This window comes from Leucoraja erinacea, chromosome 10 (genome assembly GCF_028641065.1).
Source record: "Leucoraja erinacea ecotype New England chromosome 10, Leri_hhj_1, whole genome shotgun sequence".
NCBI lineage: Eukaryota > Metazoa > Chordata > Chondrichthyes > Rajiformes > Rajidae > Leucoraja > Leucoraja erinaceus.
In genome coordinates, this window is record NC_073386.1 from 58,537,948 (window position 1) to 58,557,839 (window position 19,892).

At 43.5% G+C, this 19,892-nt stretch overlaps 1 protein-coding gene across 5 annotated transcripts in view; it reads left to right on the forward strand.

Moving 5' to 3' along the window:
• The window catches only part of LOC129701277 (acyl-CoA-binding domain-containing protein 6-like), a 462,001-nt gene that overhangs the window by 411,281 nt on the left and 30,828 nt on the right, over window positions 1–19,892 (forward strand). Inside the window, exon 12 of one of the 5 annotated variants that reach the window (XM_055642438.1) lies at window positions 17,864–17,913. The exons of the other annotated variants lie outside the window; for them this stretch is intronic. Coding sequence (XP_055498413.1) covers window positions 17,864–17,881 — 18 coding nt within the window. The 3' untranslated portion in view covers window positions 17,882–17,913. Of the gene's footprint in view, window positions 1–17,863; window positions 17,914–19,892 lie in introns of those variants that run through there. 5 annotated transcript variants of the gene reach the window in all.

Consider the following 19,892-nt stretch of genomic DNA (forward strand, 5'->3'; position numbering starts at 1 on the left):
ATTATATTAACTGTTATTGTGACTAATTGGTCTGCACCCTGCATCCAGAGTGGCACTGTGATGCAACGATAGAGTTAAGGGCTTGTCCCACGAGGATGTGACCTGCATGCGGCAAGCGCGACCAAACCGGAAGCGGGGACCGCGCGGAGGTCGAGTTAGTGACGCGAAGTTCGAGCGAAGTCCGCGGGAAGTTCGCGCGTGACGTACGGCATCAAGGCGCTGCGTTCGGCGTCAAGACGCTGCGCACGCCCGTCGAGGCGGTGCGTGCGGCGTTGAGGCGGCTGCGGGCCGGCAGGCCGTTGCCGCGTAGAATTTTTGAACACGGTCAGTTTTTTGGAGCCCCGCACGATGTCGGGACCAGCTCCGCACAACTCCCTATGGCTCCAGCGATCGAAGTGCGACCGGCCCCGCGAGGCCGTACGGCTCAAGCGACCACATTAGGTCGCGTTTGCCGCATGGAGTCGCATGCTCGTGGGACAGGCCCTTTACTGTGTGTACAGCACTTGCAGCGCCAGAGACCTGGGTTCGATTCTGACTATGGGTGCCGTCTCCCCATAACCGCATGGGTTTTCACTGAGATCTTCGGTTTCCTCCCACACTGCAAAGACGTACATGTTTGGAGGATAATCGGCTTGGTATAAATGTAAATTGTCCCTAGTGTGTGTAGGATTGTGGTAGTATGTGGGGATCGCTGATCGGTGCGGATTCGGTGGATCAAAGGGCCTACTTCCGCGCTGTATCTATGAACTAAAAATAAACCCTATCACAGACATGCTCTTGGTTTGTAATCCTCCTCCTCTCAACATCCTTATCTTCTCTCTATTCCAGTCTGATGAACGGTCCTTGCCCTGAAACATTGACTCTGATTCTTTCCCACGGATATTGCCAAACCTGCTGTGTCCTTCATGCATCGTTTTATTTTGTACAAGCATCTGCTAGCTCACAAGCAGCCTTAGAGATGCACGGACCACTGTCTTGGAAATACAAAAATAGGAAAAGAGGAAGGAAGGATGGGATACGAATATTGAAAAGATGCATTTCCAAAGTGTTAAGTGGTGTAAATGTATTGAAAGTATATGCATACAATCAAAGGAATCAATTTATTCCAATGTTGGATCTTGTGTTCTTGGACATTGTGTCTCCAAGTTCAAAGATTGGTTTGCAGCTATCACTGAAGGTCTCATGGTAGGTTTTCACTCTTGGACTCATACTGCAAGGAAACAGACTTTTGGTCCAACATGTCCATACTGACCGAGATGTCCCATTTGCCCATGTATGGTCCATATCCATATAACCATATAACCATATAACAATTACAGCACGGATCAGGCCATCCCGACCCTTCTAGTCCGTGCCGAGCACGTATTCTCCTCTAGTCCCATACACCTGCGCTCAGACCATAACCCTCCATTCCTTTCCCGTCCATATAACTATCCAATTTATTTTTAAATGATAAAAACGAACCTGCCTCCACCACCTTCACTGGAAGCTCATTCCACACAGCCACCACTCTCTGAGTAAAGAAGTTCCCCCTTGTGTTACCCCTAAACTTCTGTCCCTTAATTCTCAAGTCATGTCCCCTTGTTTGAATCTTCCCTACTCTCAGTGGGAAAAGCTTATCCACGTCAACTCTGTCTATCCCTCTCATCATTTTAAAGACCTCTATCAAGTCCCCCCCTTAACCTTCTGCGGTCCAAAGAATAAAGCCCTAACTTGTTCAACCTTTCTCTGTCCCTCTTAACCTTTCCCATCCTTGTACCTACCAAATGTCTTTTAAATGTCTCCAGCCTCAACTATTTCCTCTGACAGCTTGTTCCATATATTACCAACCTCCATGTGAACATTTTACCCCAGGTTCCTTTTAAATCTTTTCCCTCTCGCCCTAAACATATGCCCTCTTAGTTCTTTATTCCAGTCTGTGGGTTCCCAGGTGAGAGTGATAGGGTGATTAGGTCCCCTAATTTAATGAAGGACATTCTTGCTATTGAGGGAGTGCAGCGTAGGTTTACAAGGTTAATTCCCGGGATGGCGGAACTGTCAAATGCTGAGAGAATGGAGCAGCTGGGCTTGTACACTCTGGAGTTTAGATGGATGAGAGGAGATCTCATTGAAACATAAAAGATTGTTAAACGTTTGGACACGCTAGAGGCAGGAAACTTGTTCCCGATGTTGGGGGATTCCAGAACCAGGGGCCACAGTTTAAGAATAAAGAGTAAGCCATTTAGAACGGAGACGAGGAAACACTTTTTCTCACAGAGAGTGGTGAGTCTGTGGAATTCTCTGCCTCAGAGGGCGGTGGAGGCCGGTTCTCTGGATGCTTTCAAGAGAGAGTTAAATAGGGCTCTTATAGATAGCAGAGTCAGGGGATATGTGGAGAAGGCAGGAACGGGGTACTGATTGGGGATGATCAGCCATGATCACATTGAATGGCTGTGCTGGCTCGAAGGGCTGAATGGCCTCCTCCTGCACCTATTGTCTATTGTAATGGGGGACCAGAACTGCTGTATGGGTTGACACAAAATCCTGGAGTAACTCAGCGGGACAGGCAGCATCTTTGGAGAGAAGGAATGGGTGACATTTCAGGTCTGGACCCTTCTTCAGACAGAAAGCCAGGGGAGAGGGAGACACAGAGATAAGGAAGGGTAAGGCGTGAAAACGAGACATCAAAGGGAATGTGGATCAAGGAAAATGTAGAATAGATCATGTCTGGGCTGCATGAGTTGGCTGGATGTGTAGCATTGAAACTGCTTTTCTCCCAGCACATGGTCTCAGTAGTAACCCAAGTGTTCCATTTCCATTTTGAGGGATCATGCCCAGGGATTTCCACAATCCGGGAGGAATGTGGCTCCTTCTCAAGGAGGCTTTCCCCCTTTCCACCTCTTGTCACAGATCGTGGAATCAGAAGTCTCATCTGGGGATTTAGACAGGTACATGGATAGGACAGGTTTAGAGGGATGTGGGCCAAATGCAGGCAGGTGGGACTAGTGTAGATGGGGCATGTTGGTTAATGTGGGCAAGTTGGGCTGAGGGGCCTGTTTCCACGTTGTATGACTCTATGATGGTGTTCACTGTGCCTTGAGCTGGACAGAATCCGCAGTGTCAATTATGAAGTTAGGGGGGTTTGTGTTAAGAGAGAGCTGTGGCATTGTGTCAAGTCCCACGGGAAAAGCATTCTACTCGTGACCTTGGAGTGTCCAAAGCTGCAGCACTCAACGCACTGTGTGATATTTAAAGGAAGCAGTGATTAATTAGAAATTCAGATGCTAGGAATATCTGTGGAGAAGGGATTGAACTGCCTTGGAAAGTTAACCTGTGTGACTGTGCGTGAGTCCTGATTCTGATTAGGTCGAATATCTCTTCCCTGCAACTGAATCAAAGCAGGCACGGAACTAGCATGCCGTGCTTATTCAAAGCCCGTCTTTACACATTGAGGAACATCCCGACCAATGACTTATCACCACCCTCGCTGCTGCGAAAGTCAGATCGACACAAAATGCTGGAGTAACTCAGTGGGACAGGCAGCATCTCTGGAGAGAAGGAATAGGTGATGTTTTATGCCGAAACCCTTCTTCAGACTCAACCACAAAATGTCACATATTCCTTTTCTCCAGAGATGCTGACTAGTCGCCGAGTTACTCCAGCATTTAGTGTCTATCTTTGGTGTAAACCCATATCGGCAGTTCCTTCCTGCAGATTCTGTGAAAGTCACTTTTTCATATTAAACAGTGGCTAGGTATTCTACATCAGATTGGCTTCGTTCATTAGCAATATAGGATCACACATCTGATTCAATTTCATTTCAAATTTTACTGTGTATTTACTATGAGGAAATCCAAACAATTTACAATCATGCTGATTTGATTTGATAAGATTTATTGTCATTCAAACCTAGGTTTGAACGAAATATCATTTCTACAGTTTTTTACATTACAAAACAATCCAAGACCCACACTTAACACAGTTTACATAAACATCCATCACAGTGAGTCTCCAACATCTCCTCACTGTGAAGGAAGGCAAAGTCTTTATCTCTTCCCTTTGTTCCTTCTCCTGTGGTCCAGCAGTCCAACTGCAGTGTCGAGGCGAACTGGGGCTCCGATGTTAAAGCCCCCGGCGGGCGATGGTAAGTCCTGAGGCCGTTTAAGCCACGCCGGGCGATATTAGGCCCCGGCTCCATGTCCTTTAAACCCGCGATTCCAGCGGGAGAAATCGCCGTTGCGGAGCTCAGAAAAGCGGTCTCCCACCAGGGACCTGCGAGCTCCCGATGTTCCCGTCCACTGGGTCTGCGGCCGGTGCCTCCGAACTCCAAAGTCGGGTCGCAGCCGCACGCCACCACAGCTCTTCCCGCTCCGAAGTTGGCCAGCTCCGCGATGTCAGTTCCGCAGGCTCTGCAACTGGACCCCTCAGATTAGTCCCGGCCAGAGGTCACCGCCGGCTCCACGATGTTAGGCCCAACGACATCCGAGACCCGACAGGGAATAGTCGGGTACCCGCACAGGGAAGAGATTTAAACGGTTTTCCCCACCACCCCCCACATATACATAACTATAAAAAAATAATAAAAACTAACTCAAGACATACATTTAACAAGACAAAAATAATAAAAGACAGACGACTGTAGTCGAGCCGCTGCCGTTAGGCGCCGCCACTCCCACTCATGCACAATTTCACAGGAACTTTGATCTCCCATTGTTAGTTTAACTGCCATATAACATATTCATGGGCTCCCAGTACCATACATTTAATTGGTGGGTTACTTTCTAGTTATATCCGAAATACTTTGTAATTTATGCTTCATACATCCTCACAATTATTTACTCTCTGGAGCCTTGACTACAATAGGCATGGAATAGATACACAGTTTATACAGTCAGCGCTTCATTCGCTTTTTCTTCAAAGCAAGTGACCTTTGACAATTGGGCATGATTCCTTGCGTTTTTCGGAACTCGCTTATTAAGCCATGTTAATGTAAAACATGCCCAATCAAGCACTGCAGTACTCATCAAGACTTCATATGATGAACTACACACCAAAGCCAACTGAAGAGTCATAGTGGTACAGTATGGAAACAGGCCCTTCTCCATGCCTCATCAACATGAGGAGGCAGTGGTCAAATATTACATTATACCGTCTGTCATCCTACGCAAACATTTCTGGTTGTCCAAGGACAAGGTAGATTTTCAAGCATTTCCCAGTGCAGAGAGGGTGTGTGAGCCTGACTGATTCCACTATCAGGATCCATCTAATGAAGAAAGATGGTAGCAAGCTGACTTTAGGCAGATTGCAAAGAATACTTCGCAAAGACCACATCCAAAGAACCAAAGTGTGGCATATGCTTAGTTATCACAAAAGCTGTATCTTAGGAATTATTTGTAAAATACTATGAATAGTATTTCTTTTCCGGTTGTCACTCTACTAAACAACGTACCTCGATGACTGCCAATGGAAATGGTTTCAAGGGAGATGCTAGCGTTGTCCCCTGACGGTACACTGACAATAATTTTTCTGATTGAATCTGAATCTTTTTCTACATCATATTATCCCTCTTTATCATTTAGCCCTCTACATAAGCAACATAAATATTGTGTTCTCCAGAGATGCTGCCTGACCCACTGAGTTACTCCAGCACTTGTTGTCCATTTTTTGCTTTTGTTAGCCTTTCACAGAATGGCGGCTTATCGTTTATTTGGATGAAATGGGCGATTAAGTATCATCTTAAATGAAAATTGGTACATTGTAGGAGAATTCAAGATGTTGGCATTTAGAATTGTTGGTATTGTGTTTAGATTAACAGTATCAGCATTTTACGTTTTGGCACTTTTAACTCAATTCATTGCTTTGCATGTTTTAACTTATTTATTCCCTGCTGCTGCACAAGATTCGCTGGTAACTGAAAGGTTATTTTGTTTTTGCTGTTCAACTAATAGGATGACTATATGTCCCTCTAAATGTGGACACAATCCAATTTCCTTGATTCCATCTAGCTTGCGTGCAGCATTAGCTCATGATCCAAAAAAAGACCCTGACCCCTGGCTGATGGGCTGGTCAAAAATATATTTTTTAATTCAAGACTAAGCTATTTACTGGGCCCAGTAAAACAGCCTTTATACTGTTACATTGCTTATGTCATAGGGACTCCAACTCTGCGAGGGAGTTAAAAGCAATGTATGCTATAGTAGATTTTTATTAGGACCTAACAAGATCAGCTCTGGCTCTGCTGGAGCAGTCCACCTGCTCATGAGATTAGATACACAAGATGGTTTTCTACATGGAAAATGAATAAAGGAACAAGTCGCTGGATAAATGGCATTAGTGTGCCCGTGCCTATAGGTGATATATGATCAAGTAGTTGAGGCTGTGTTTGGTGGGGTGTAACTCATATAAATCCTGATCAAATTCTTTAAAAGCATTTTGGAAGTCGGAAATCTCGTAAGAAGTTGCGGGTGGTAAGGGAAGGATCAGGGCTAGACAAACAGCAGCCACCTACAAAATATAGCTTACGGAAACAGAATTATGGTAAAATCAGCAAAGACCAGACATCAAGTGAACACGAGGGGACAGACAGCAAATTAAACTGGCGTCTTGTCACCAGGATTTTAAAAAGGCTTGAAGTATGTTCAGAATGTTCAGACTTTGTCCAATTGTGAAATAACTTTCAGCTGCACAACATAAGTGTAAAGGGCCTGTCCCACTATACAAGTTTACCCAAGAGCTCTCCCGAGTTTGAAAAAAAAAATCAAACTCGTGGTAAGCACGTAGAATGTACGTTGCGGGTACGTCGGAGCTCGGGACGTCTCTTAGCGGCTCGTAACGCTAACGGCAGGTACTCAGGAAAGCTCGTGAAGACTCGTGAAGATTTTTCAACGTTGAAAAATGTCCAAGAGAGCCCCGAGTACCTACGAGCGGCTATTACCGTAATTCTCCAAGTTCGAATCAGGGGAAACTCGGGAGAACTCTTGAATTAGCTCGTACAGTGGGACAGGCCCATAACTGTATATGTGTTTATACCGATATGAGATCATGTTACTTTTTGAACATGCAGCTGATTACAGATGTGTGTCCACGTACATTTCATAGTATTGTACAAATAATTCCTAAGATACGGCTTTTGAGATAACTAAGCATATGCCACACTTTGGTCCTTTGGATGTGGTCTTTGCGAAGTATTCTTTGCAATCTGCCTAAAGTCAACTTGCTACCATCTTTCTTCATTAGATGGATCCTGATAGTGGAATCAGTCAGGCTCACAAAAACGCAAGGAATCATGCCCAATTGTCAAAGGTCACTTGCTTTGAAGAAAAAATGGTTGAAGGATGCTGACTGTATAAACTGTGTATCTGACCACTGCCTCCTCTTTATTCATGAGAAGGGCCTGTAAATACTGGTGCTCCATGCTGCTCTAAAATCACTACAGGGTTTAGGACCAAAGTATCACTGACATGCTTCCACTATATAAGCCTTCTAGACCGCTAAGATCTTCTGAAACCAATCTGTTAGTGATTCCCAGAGTAAATACAAAACATGGGAAAGCAGGATTTAGTTACTATGCAACAAATAGCTGGAATAAACTTCCTGAAGATTTAAGACTTGCCTCAACTTTGACCACACAAACAAGACCCGACTGAAAACTTTTATGTTTACTTTAGCCAGGCTAAATCGTAACTCAAGTCCCCCTTTTAAACTTTTGCACTTTTTAGCATGCATTTTTAATTTTTGCTTTTCAGCCCCAGTTCTAGCCATTTCGTTTATTATTTTCATTTTAAGTATGACATGTTTTTATGTGAAGCACTTTGAGTCTGCCTGTCCCGGCGGTGCTAACCGAATAAAGTTGCCCTTGCCGACGGTACACTATGACTCTGGAGTGGTCGGCGGTGTACAGCCAGCATGGAGAAGAAGAGTACTGCAGTGCTCCAGCCCAACTCTTTCCAAACTGGCCGAGGAGCGAGTTGTCAAAAACGCACCCCCCATGCCCACCCAAAGGTCAGCCGCTTTGTCAACAAGCGAAATGGCGCGCTGCGTAAAAAACTGTATCTGAGCACCATCCATTCATCGGACACACACAAAAAAATGTATCTAAGCAGGAACTCAGCGGTGACAGGCAGCATCCGGGGTGTAACGGCTAGAAAAGGGGGCAATACGAGTTTGAGACGTTTCGGGTCGAGACCTTTCTCCAGAGATGTTGCCTGACCTGCCAAGCCACCGCAGCACACCGTGTGCATCCCCGCCAATGCCAGACGCACGACCCCCGCCGGCACCGAGGGGGCCAGCCGACAGCCACGGGACAAGGCGCGAGGCCCCAGCGACGGTCCCCAGCCCACCGGGGTACGCGGCCCCTGCGAGCCGCACCAGAGCCAGCAAACCAGCTGCAAATCATATGACCTATGAACTCCCGAGGAATTGTCAACGCACCCCCTGAATACCGAACTCAGCCGCTGTAACATCCTTATTATGCGGCGAAAGCTATTACCAGCCATATCGGAACACACAAACGCTGCAGCAACTCAGCGGGACAGGCAGCATCCACGGAGAAAAGGAATGGGCGACGTTTCGGGTCGAGACCCTTCTCCAGAGATGTTGCCTGACCTGCCAAGCCACCGCAGCACCCCGTGTGCATCCCCGCCGATGACAGACGCACGACCCCCGCCGGCACCGAGGGGGCCAGCCGACAGCCACGGGACAAGGCGAGAGGCACAGGCGACGGTTCCCAGCCCACCGGGGTACGAGCCCCCTGAGAGCCGAGCCGGAGCCAGCAAACCAGCTGCAAATCATATGACCTATGACCTGGACATGCGCAGTCGGAATACCGAACTCGCTTGTACTATCCTTATTATATAACTATAAAACTCTGATCTTGTATGTATGCGTGTGTGTGTAACTATTTGTTCGTGTGCGATCACATCTTCTTGAAAAAACGACACACTAACGGTAAAAAAATTACATATTCCGGTAGAGATTTATCCCATGAAGTCAAAAAGTACCTTATCTGAAAAATGCATGCATTATTTCTCGAGTTATTAATCAAAATGTTCACAAAGCCAATAAAAGTTTGAAATCAAAAAGCCTGTTTTTCACTGATGACGTTACAAAGAATCTGCCTGCCTGCCGTCTGCTCGTGCTGCGAGTGACGTCACCCGTCATTCCTCCCACCATTATTCAAAAGTCGGCCTGTCGACTGAAGACCAAAGATCATAGCTGAAGACTGCGGCGGCCTTTGGTCAACGTTCGCCCGCTCGCGCCTCGACTTGGGCCCTGCACACGAGAGCTCTCGAGAGCTTTGGTCGACGCACTCTCATGCCCGCAACCCTGCCCGGAGCCGCCTGCCCCACTCTCCTCCTCCTCCTCTCCCCACCTCCTGCTCTCCCCCCCTCTCCACCCTCCCCGCTCCACCTCTCCCCCTCACACCTCTCCCCGCTCCTCCCCTCCTCCGCTCCCTCCTCCCCTCCTCCTCTCCCCCCCCTCCTCCTCCTCTCCCTCCCTCCTCCTCTCCCCCTCTCTCCCCCCCTCCTCCCCTCTCTCTCCCTCTCCCCCCTCTCCCCCCTCCTCTCCTCTCCCCCTCCTCCTCTCCCCCCCCCTCCTCTCCCCCTCCTCCTCCTCCTCCCCCCCCTCCCCTCTCCCCCCTCCTCCTCTCCCCTCCCCTCCTCCGCTCTCTCCTCCCCTCTCTCTCCCCCCCCTCCTCTCTCTCCCCCCTTCCACCTCCCCCTCTCCCCCTCTCCTCCCCCTCTCCTCTCTCTCCCTGCGTTTTACTTTTACCGATCCAGACACTGACCAATTACATTAATCCCTTTGTTGCACTAAACTGGATGGGCAAACTATGTTCAAAGAAAATCTTTTACTTTTTACTGTAGTACGTAGTGCGTAGGCTCCAGGGCTTTTAAAACGTTGCATACATTTAACATACATTTGTTCAAAGTTGGATGGAATTAACTTTGTCACATTTCCTTTTTTTTTCACTTAAATTTTTATTGATTTTTAAGAGATATTTTCAAAACAGTGCAACACCATCACCATAAATAAAACAAAGTAAGAAAAACAGCAATCAAAATAAAAAAATAAGTAGATGGGGGGAAAAAAAAAGAAGTAAATAAATAAAAAAAATTGGAATAAGACCGTGTGGTTCACTTACCAAATTAAAAAAAGAAAAAACATTACATTGATTAGTTATCTGGAGATAATACAACATTCATACAAACATACCATCTAGTTCTATATAACGCAATCTTCCCATATCCAGCTCGGCATGTATCTAATTGGTGTCATGGCTCAAATAAACAGTCCATTTTTCCCAGATCTTCTCAAATGAATTCCCCTTGACTCTCAAGGAATATGTCAATTTCTCCATATTAAAGATGTCTCGCACAATTTCTAACCACTGTTCCTGTTTTGGACTTTTTTCATTAAGCCACTGCCTGGTAATGGCTTTCTTACTTGCTGCAAGCAAAACGTTAATCAAATATGTATCTTCTATTTTTACACTATCTTTAATACGCCCCAGATACATCACAGGGCAGGTATTTGGAATTTTATTACCCAAGATATTATTTACAGCTGCATTAACATTTTCCCAGTATGGCCTTATCTTTACACAGTTCCAGAAAATATGCGAGTGGTCTGCCTCCGTACTCCCACACAGCCTCCAACAGTGTTTAAAACGTTGCATGCATTTTATTTTGGGTGTTCAAAGTTGGTTGGAATTAACTTTGTCACATTTCCTTTTTTTTTCACTTAATTTTTTATTTATTTTTAAGAGATATTTTCAAAACAGTGCAACACCATCACCATAAATAAAACAGTAAGAAAAACAGCAATCAAAATAAAAAAATAAGTAGATGGGGGGAACAAAAAAAGAAGTAAATAAATAAAAAAATTGGAATAAGACCGTGTGGTTCACCTACCAAATTAAAAAAAGAAAAATCATTACATTGATTAGTTATCTGGAGATAATTCAACATTCATACAAACATACCATCTAGTTCTATATAACGCAATCTTCCCATATCCAGCTCGGCATTTATCTAATTGGTGTCATGGCTCAAATAAACAGTCCATTTTTCCCAGATCTTCTCAAATGAATTCTCCTTGACTCTCAAGGAATATGTCAATTTCTCCATATTAAAGATATCTCGCACAATTTCTAACCACTGTTCCTGTTTTGGACTTTTTTCATTAAGCCACTGCCTGGTCTTCTTACTTGCTGCAAGCAAAACTTTAATCAAATATGTATCTTCTATTTTTACACTATCTTTAATACGCCCCAGATACATCACAGGGCAGGTATTTGGAATTTTATAACCCAAGATATTATTTACAGCTGCATTAACATTTTCCCAGTATGGCCTTATCTTTACACAGTACCAGAAAATATGCGAGTGGTCTGCCTCCGTACTCCCACACAGCCTCCAACAGTGTTATTGGCCAGCCAGTTGTCTGCTTTTTCTTTTGTGTGTTATAAAAAAGCGAGATAGATTCTTCCAGCAAAAATCTCTCCATACTAGTGAGCTTGTGGATGAACATTGTGTTTCACGCATTTGGTACCATTCTTCTTCTGTTATTTGAATCTTTAATTCTGCTTCCCATTTTGTTTTTATGTAGATTGTTGATTCACCCCCGCTTTCCACCAGAGCTTGGTAGAAAGACCCGAGACCCCTTCTGTTTGTATGCATCCACAATCACCTTGATCACATTATTTGAAGTTTCATCTAGTTCTGGCCTTATCTATTTTATAAAGTAGTCCCTTAATTGCAAGTATCTAAAAAAATCTTTGTTTTCGAGACCATACTTTGACTTTAAATCTTGGAAGCTCATAAACTCGTCATTTTCTGAAACTGTATACATTGCCGTTATGCCTTTTTGTGCCCATTCTTTGAATTTTGAATCATACACCCCTGGCTTAAACTTTGAGTCATATGCGACCCACTTCAATGCGTGAACCCCTCTTTTTAATTTGTATTTTTCCACTATAACATTCCATATTTCTAACGTAAATGCTACTATTGGATCCATAGCATGTCTCAAAGCCCCTCTCAGATATTTGTCTCCCACCAAAATCTGGGTCTGGTAACCCTGTATCTCCCTTTCCATTTCTTTCCATCGAGATTCATAATCAGGTTTACACCAACAAACCAGAGGTCTGAGTTGAGCTGCATAAAAGCATTTCTTCAGGTTTGGTAAAGCCATTCCACCCTTGCTTTTTGGCAGTTGAAGTGTTGTTAATTTTATTCTTGGTTTTTTGCTATTCCAAATGAATCTAGAGATCATTTTATCCCAGGCTATGAATTTATCTCGGGGAACATTAATTGGGAGAGATTGGAATAAATATAGTAGTATAGGTAGGATATTCATTTTTACCGTTTGTATTCTGGCACTGAAGTCTAGAGGAAGGGTCGACCACCTCTCAACAACCTTTTTGATGTTTTCTTCAATTTTGTTATAATTAGTTTCAAACAAGTTGGAACGTGTTTTGGTCATAGTTACACCAAGATACTGCATCGTTTTAGAGTTCCATTTCAGATTATATGCATCTCTGATTTGTTGGGATGGAGAATAATTGAATGAAAGAATTTGTGTTTTTGTTATATTCAATTTATACCCTGAGTAGTATCCATATGTTTCAAATAGGTTCATTAGATTTGGGCGACACGTATCTGGTCGTTCAAGAAAAATAATGATATCATCAGCGAAAAGACCAATTATATGTTCTTCCCCCCCCCCTATTTTGACCCCCCTGCAGGTCTTCTCTCTGCCTTATTGCTTGTGCTAAGGGTTCAATATACAAAACGAAGAGAGTAGGAGAAAGACAGCATCCTTGCCTTGTGCCCTTCTCTAACTGGATCCTTTTTGATATGTTTCCATTTACCTTAATCCTAGCTGTAGGCTCCTGATATATTGTTTTAATACACCGAATTGCATTTTCATTGAAACCAAATCTCCTCAGTGCTTCATAAAAGAATACCCAACTAACACTATCAAAGGCTTTTTCTGCATCTAAACTGACCAGGACCATATTTGTATCCTTTTTTTGAGCATTATCCACAATGTGGAGGGTTCTTCTAATATTATCCTATGTTTGACACCCCCGAATAAATCCAGTTTGGTCTTCATTAATCAGATCTGGTACAAAAGTCTCGAGTCTTTTTGCAAATAATTGAGGTAAATAGTTTGTAGTCTACACTTAAAATTGAGATTGGCCTGAATTTTTTACATTGCTCTTTGTCTTTGCCTTCCTTGGGTAAAATGGTAATAATTGCTTCCTTCCATGATGGGGGAGCCCTGCCCTCTTTAAGGGTCCAGTTAAAGCAAGACAGGAGCAGAGGTGTTAGCTCTTTCTTAAAGGCCTTGTACCATTCTGGTGGAAACCCATCGCTGCCTGGTGATTTACTAGCCTTGAGTCTACTGATTGCAGCTTCCAGCTCCTTAACCATAAATTGTGACGTAATGGTATTATTTTATGTCTCACCAATGGATGGCAGGTCAAGTGAGTTATAACCATATAACCATATAACAATCACAGCACGAAAACAGGCCATCTCCACCCTTCTAGTCCGTGCCGAACACGTATTCTCCCCTAGTCACATATACCTGCGCTCAGACCATAACCCTCCATTCCTTTCCCATCCATATAACTATCCAATTTATTTTTAAATTATAAAAAGGAACCTGCCTCCACCACCTTCACTGGAAGCTCATTCCACACAGCCACCACTCTCTGAGTAAAGAAGTTCCCCCTCATGTTACCCCTAAACTTCAGTCCCTTAATTCTCAAATCATGTCCCCTTGTTTGAATCTTCCCTCTCTCAGTGGGAAAAGCTTATCCATGTCAACTCTGTCTATCCCTCTCATCATTTTAAAGACCTCTATCAAGTCCCCCCTTAACCTTCTGCGCTCCAAAGAATAAAGCCCTAACTTGTTCAACCTCTCTCTGTAACTTAGTTGCTGAAACCCAGGCAACATTCTAGTAAATCTCCTCTGTACTCTCTCTATTTTGTTGACATCCTTCCTATAATTAGGCGACCAAAATTGTACACCATACTCCAATATTGGCCTCACCAATGCCTTGTACAATTTTAACATTACATCCCAACTTCTATACAATGCTCTGATTTATAAAGGCCAGCACACCAAAAGCTTTTTTTACCACCCTATCTACATGAGATTCCACTTTCAGGGAACTGTGCACAGTTATTCCCAGATCCCTCTGTTCACCTGCATTCTTCAATTCCCTACCATTTACCATGTACGTCCTATTTTGATTTGTCCTGCCAAGATGTAGCACCTCACACTTATCAGCATTAAACTCCATCTGCCATCTTTCAGCCCACTCTTCCAACTGGCATAAATATCTCTGTAGACTTTGAAAATCTACTTCATTATCCACAACCCCACCTATCTTAGTATCATCTGCATACTTACTAATCCAATTTACCACACCATCATCCAGATCATTGATGTACATGACAAACAACAGTGGACCCAACACAGATCCCGGTGGCACCCCACTAGTCACTGGCCTCCAACCTGACAAACAACCATCCACCATTACTCTCTGGCATCTCCCATTCAGCCACTGTTGAATCCGTCTTGCTACTCCACCATTAATAACCCAATCATTGAACCTTCTTAACCAACCTTCCGTGAGGAACCTTAAGAAAACTTCTCATTGTCCTTTCGTCAGCTGATGGTGGTTTAGAATAGAGTTTCTTATAGTATGTTCAAATATTCTTTCTATCTCATCTGGCTCATGTGATAATTGATTGGTTTTAGGATCTCTTATTTTATCACATTACTTTGTCACATTTCCAGTGGAAATATGGATCATATTTTTAGCGGCTGAGCCATTTTTAAGTGTTTGGGTTGTACTATTTATATCATGAAGTAGCAAAGGTTGCAGAAGAGATTTTCACCAGGATGTTGCCTGGTGTGGTGATTTTGAGTTATAGGGAGAGAGGCTGAATAGCCTGGGACGTTTTTTATTGGGAGCTGAGAAGGCTGAGAAGACCTTATTGGTGTGCACAAGATCATGAAGGCCAAGGCGAACGCAAACAGTCTTTTTCCCAGACTGGTGGATTCTAAAACCTGAGGGCAAAGGTTTAATGTTAGAGGGGAGAGATTTGAGAACAGCCTCAGGCGGTAACTTCTTTGCCTAGAGGGTAATCACGGTCGCGCAGCGGTAGAGTTGCGGCCTTACAGCGAATGCAGCGCCGGAGTCCCGGGTTCGATCCTGAGTATGGGTGCTGTCTGTACGGAGTTTGTACGATCTCCCCGTGACCTGCGTGGGTTTTCTTCGAGATCATCGGTTTCCTCCCACACTCCAAAGACGTACAGGTTGGTAGGTTAATTGGCTTGGTAAATGTAAGAAATTTGTCCCTAGTGGGTGTAGGATAGTGTTAATGTGCGGGATCGCTGGTCGGGCAAACCTGGTAGGCCAGTGGGCCTGTTTCCGTGCTGTATCTCTAAACTAAACTAAATCTCTAAACTAAACTAAACGCATATCTGAATTGAGCTACCAGAGGAAGTTATAGAAGTGGTTATAATTAAGACTTTTTTTAAATCTATTTTTACAGATAAATGGATAAAATGTGTTTAGAGGCACCAAATGGTGGCAGATGGGACAAGCCCAGTAAGTTGGCATGGACAAAATGGGCAGAGAGGCCAGTTTTGGTGCTGTATAACTCAATATCTGTATAAGGGACAGTAATTGAAGATCTAAAACCTGAAAAAATGTGAATCAACTTGGACTTATTTGAGTTTGGTCTGTATTAAATGTTAGAGATTCCGTTCAGCTTTGTCCAGAGTGTTTTATAGTCATATGTATCGAAAGCAGACAATGAAATTCTTACTCTGAACCCCTGATCTTTTTTATATCACTTTAGACTTTTGTTTTAATGATTAAATGCTTGGGACGGTCAAATCCCGATTAAGTTATTTGTTGACAAGGTTAAAAAAATAATGATTTATCATTCGAAGGGAATGTGAGATTTCAGATTGGAATTTGTTTTAGCACCTTACACTATTAGAGATTGGCTGAAACTTAACCCTTTCTCAGACCATGCATTAAAGCTATTCTCTCTATTGCAGTCGATTGCTTGAGGTTTCCAAGAGAGACTGGGTCATATTTACAGAACCTTTATGCTCGATCGATCTGTCGTTCAGTATTATTCATATTTGTCAGTTTTTAAGTATGGACTATGACTGACCTAGGCCTGAAAGTAATTGATATTGCTGGATAAGAGGCAGGGCAAATTATTTTGAAATCAATATCCATACTTTTTACACAAGCATTGATGTGGATTATGGACCCATGTCCCTTGAGATCTATACCCATATCGACTTAAATTGGGGAAAGCAAGCTCCCAACAGTGTCTTTAAGCGATGCATCCTTCAAGTGTGTTTTCATGTTTCTGCATCAAAGCTTTGCACTCGTAATTGCTGGTAACCTTTTCAATGTAATTCCCATGACTGTGTGTCGGAAACAAAGGTAGTTAATTGTCTTTTATAATCGTGCTTTTCTTTTGGCTAAATTTCTTCCAAGAATGAGATCCTTTTCCTGTTCTTGGGTAGATAATGCGTCACGGTATGGATGACTAATAAAAGATCTGTAGTAAAATAGCAATAATCACTAAACCTCTGACTTGTTAAACTACGATGAGAAACCCGAAACGTCACCTATTCCTTTTCCACTGAGTTACCCCAGCATTTTGTGTCTATCTTCGATGAGAAATAACTGAATGGATTCGGTGTCACATTGCAGTTTTGATGTTGCTAATGAAGAATTGTTCTAGCGTCTCAGATTGTTAGCTCTCACTAGAGGTAGAATTTCAGAAGATAAATGACTTAACACATACACAAGTATAGTAATCTGTGGCAGTTTGCTGCATAACAAAATCTAACTGCTCTGTTTGCTACAAACACCCGTTACAACCATTGAGGGGAGCTAGTAGACAAGTCTAACTAAAGAGTATTTCTGGAGAGATGTCATCAATGAAACAAACATGAGAATACACAGAGAATAAGGGAGCACCATGGCTTACTTTTATGTTGTCTTTGGGACCTTGCAAAGTGCTGTTTGCTGATATAATTACCACTTATCTTCCACGTTAAACAGATCCAACCAGCATATTCTGCCCTTTATTTTGCATTTGTTCCTGCTCTCCCGTTCCACATTCCCTCTCTCCTCTGTGCCACTCATGTGCCAGCCCCTCCTTTCTTTTCCTCTTCTCATTCTCTCATCTACTCTTTAGACTTTAGAGATACAGCACTGAAACAGGCGCATCGGGTCCACGCCGTCCAGCAATCACCCCGTACACTAGCACTATCCTCCACACTAGGGACATTTACAGAAACTGTTAACTTACAAACCTGCATGTCTTTGGATTGTGGGAGGAAACCGGGTCAGCCAGAGGAAACTCACGCGAGCACAGGGACACATGCAAACTCCGTACAGGCAGCACCCGTAGTCAGGATGGAACCTGGGTCTCTGGCGCTTTGATGCAGCAACTCTACCACTGTGCCGCCCTCTTCCTTTGCTTTGCCTTCTTCTATTCCCTTCTCTTCACTTCCACCAAATTCACTCTTCTCTCCCATTTCATCAACTCTCTTTCCTCCACCTCTTCTTCCAATCCCTCTCCTCTGCTCTGTTTTCTCATCATCTGCTCTTTTCTACTTTCCAGTTAACAATATACAGGCTACTGAGCATTAGGTAGGGCAGAATATTTCTGACTAGCTGTCTTTTAGCAGATCCAGAGTACCACAGATTTGAGTACATTACATTTTTCCTGCTAATTGAAAGTTACAAGAAGACTAAGCATGGCCACGAAAGCTGGGACTCGTTTCAATAGTAAACAGATCTATTCTCTATTCTCTTTACCAGGGTGGCACGGTGGCATAGCGGTAGAGTTGTTACCTTACAGCACCAGAGACCCAGGTCCGATCCTCACTACGGGTGCGGTCTATATGGAGTTTGTACGTTCTCCCTGTGACCTGCGTGGGTTTTCTCCGGGTGCTCCAGTTTCCTCCCACATTGCAAAGTGTGTAAGTAAGTTGGCTTGGTAAAAATTGTACATTGTCGCTAGTGTATGTGGGATAGTGCTACAGTACGGGGATCGCTGGCCGAGGGCAAAGGGCCTGGTTCCATGCTGTAACTCTAAACTCTAAACTAAGTAGGTAGAACAGCACAGCAAAGGAACAGGCCCTTTTGCCCCCAAAGTGTATGTTGAACATGATGCCACGATAAACTAATCTCATCTCATCTGCTTGTACACAACCCATATCTTCCACATCCTGCATATCCATGTGCCTATCTAAAAGCCTCTTAAATGCCACAATCGTATCTGCCTCCACCAACACCCTTGGCAGCACGTTCCAGCCACCCATCATCCTCTGTGTAAAAAAAATAATATTTAAAATTCTTACCTCTTACCTTAAAGCTAAGCCCTTAAAGCTAAGAGTGTTATAAGAGAACACAGTGGCGCAGCGGTAGAGTTGCTGCCTTACGGCATCTGTACCAAAATTCTCCCTGTCACCTTGTGGTGCTCCGGTTTCCTCCCACACTCCAAAGACATACGGGTTTGTGTGCTAATTGGCCTGGTAACATTGTAAATTGTCCCTATTATGTAAGATAGTGCAAGTTTGCTGGGATTGCTGAACGGCACGGACTCGGTGGGCCAAAGGGCCTGTTTCCGCGCTGTATCTCTAGACTATCTTTTGTTTCAAAAGTAATCTGGGTTGATCTGACTAATTGCCCGAACATGAACAATCTGACCAAAATTGTTTGCATATGTCATTGGTATGTTGCCTGTCACAACCTTGTAACATGCATCCCTGTAAATGATGCAAACTACCAAAGACTACCAAATACAGTTTCCTTAACCAGTTATGATCAGATTATACACCACAATCAAGCCTCCAATTCCAATATTTCTCTAATTTTCTTGTCCTGGACCTCCACTATTTGTTATAGGAAGCTGTCGAGAGAGGAAAACCTAAAGGTATAAAACAATTGAGTGACCAGAAGGAATTGTGAGCTTATAAAACAATATTGATTGTGTGATTATAGTTTCTAAATTAAACTCTGAGTATTAAAAGCACCATGAGTATTAAAAGCACCACTTTAAATAATCAGTATCATTAACATACTGATAGTCTAAGATAGTATTGTAACATAGCACAGGGAAGGATGATGTTTATTCAGATAGATAGTATATTGAATAATGGAGGTAGACAAAATTGCTGGAGAAATTCAGTGGGTGCGGCAGCATCTATGTAGCGAAGGAAATAGGCAACGCTTCCGGCTAAAACCCTTCTTCAGGCTGAGGGAGAACTGAGAAGGGGAGGATTGAATAATGAAGGACTGAGTAAAACCTGGAGATTTGCAGGATGTTATATTATCGAGAATCTTCGAATGGTTTGTGTGTAAGAATAATGCATATTTGACAATAAATAACAGGATCAGAACTTTTTTAATTGTTTTGTGTGCAGGAGAAAAAGGAATGGCTGGAGCGGAGTATGAGACAATTATGATATTCACATGACAACAATTTCAAATCAGAGAATCGTCAGCTTCATAAGTCACATCTGTAGTCCGCAGTTAATAATAATATAATAATCTTTATTGTCATTGTACAAGACAACAAAATTTTGTTGGAGCATTCCTCCAGCTGCACAGGAATATGAGTATAAAATACGTTTAAAAAATAACTATGGGCGGTATAAGTATGGGCGGGTGTGTGAGAGAGAGGGGGGGAATCAGTGTGGGAGGGGGATAGAGTTCAGTAGTGTCACAGCTCTATGGTAGAAGCTGTTTTTTAGTCTTGTCGTGCGGGAGCTCAGTGTCCTGTATCGTCTTCCTGAGGGCAGGGAGGTGAAGAGACAGTGTCCAGGGTGTGTGCTGTCTCTAATGA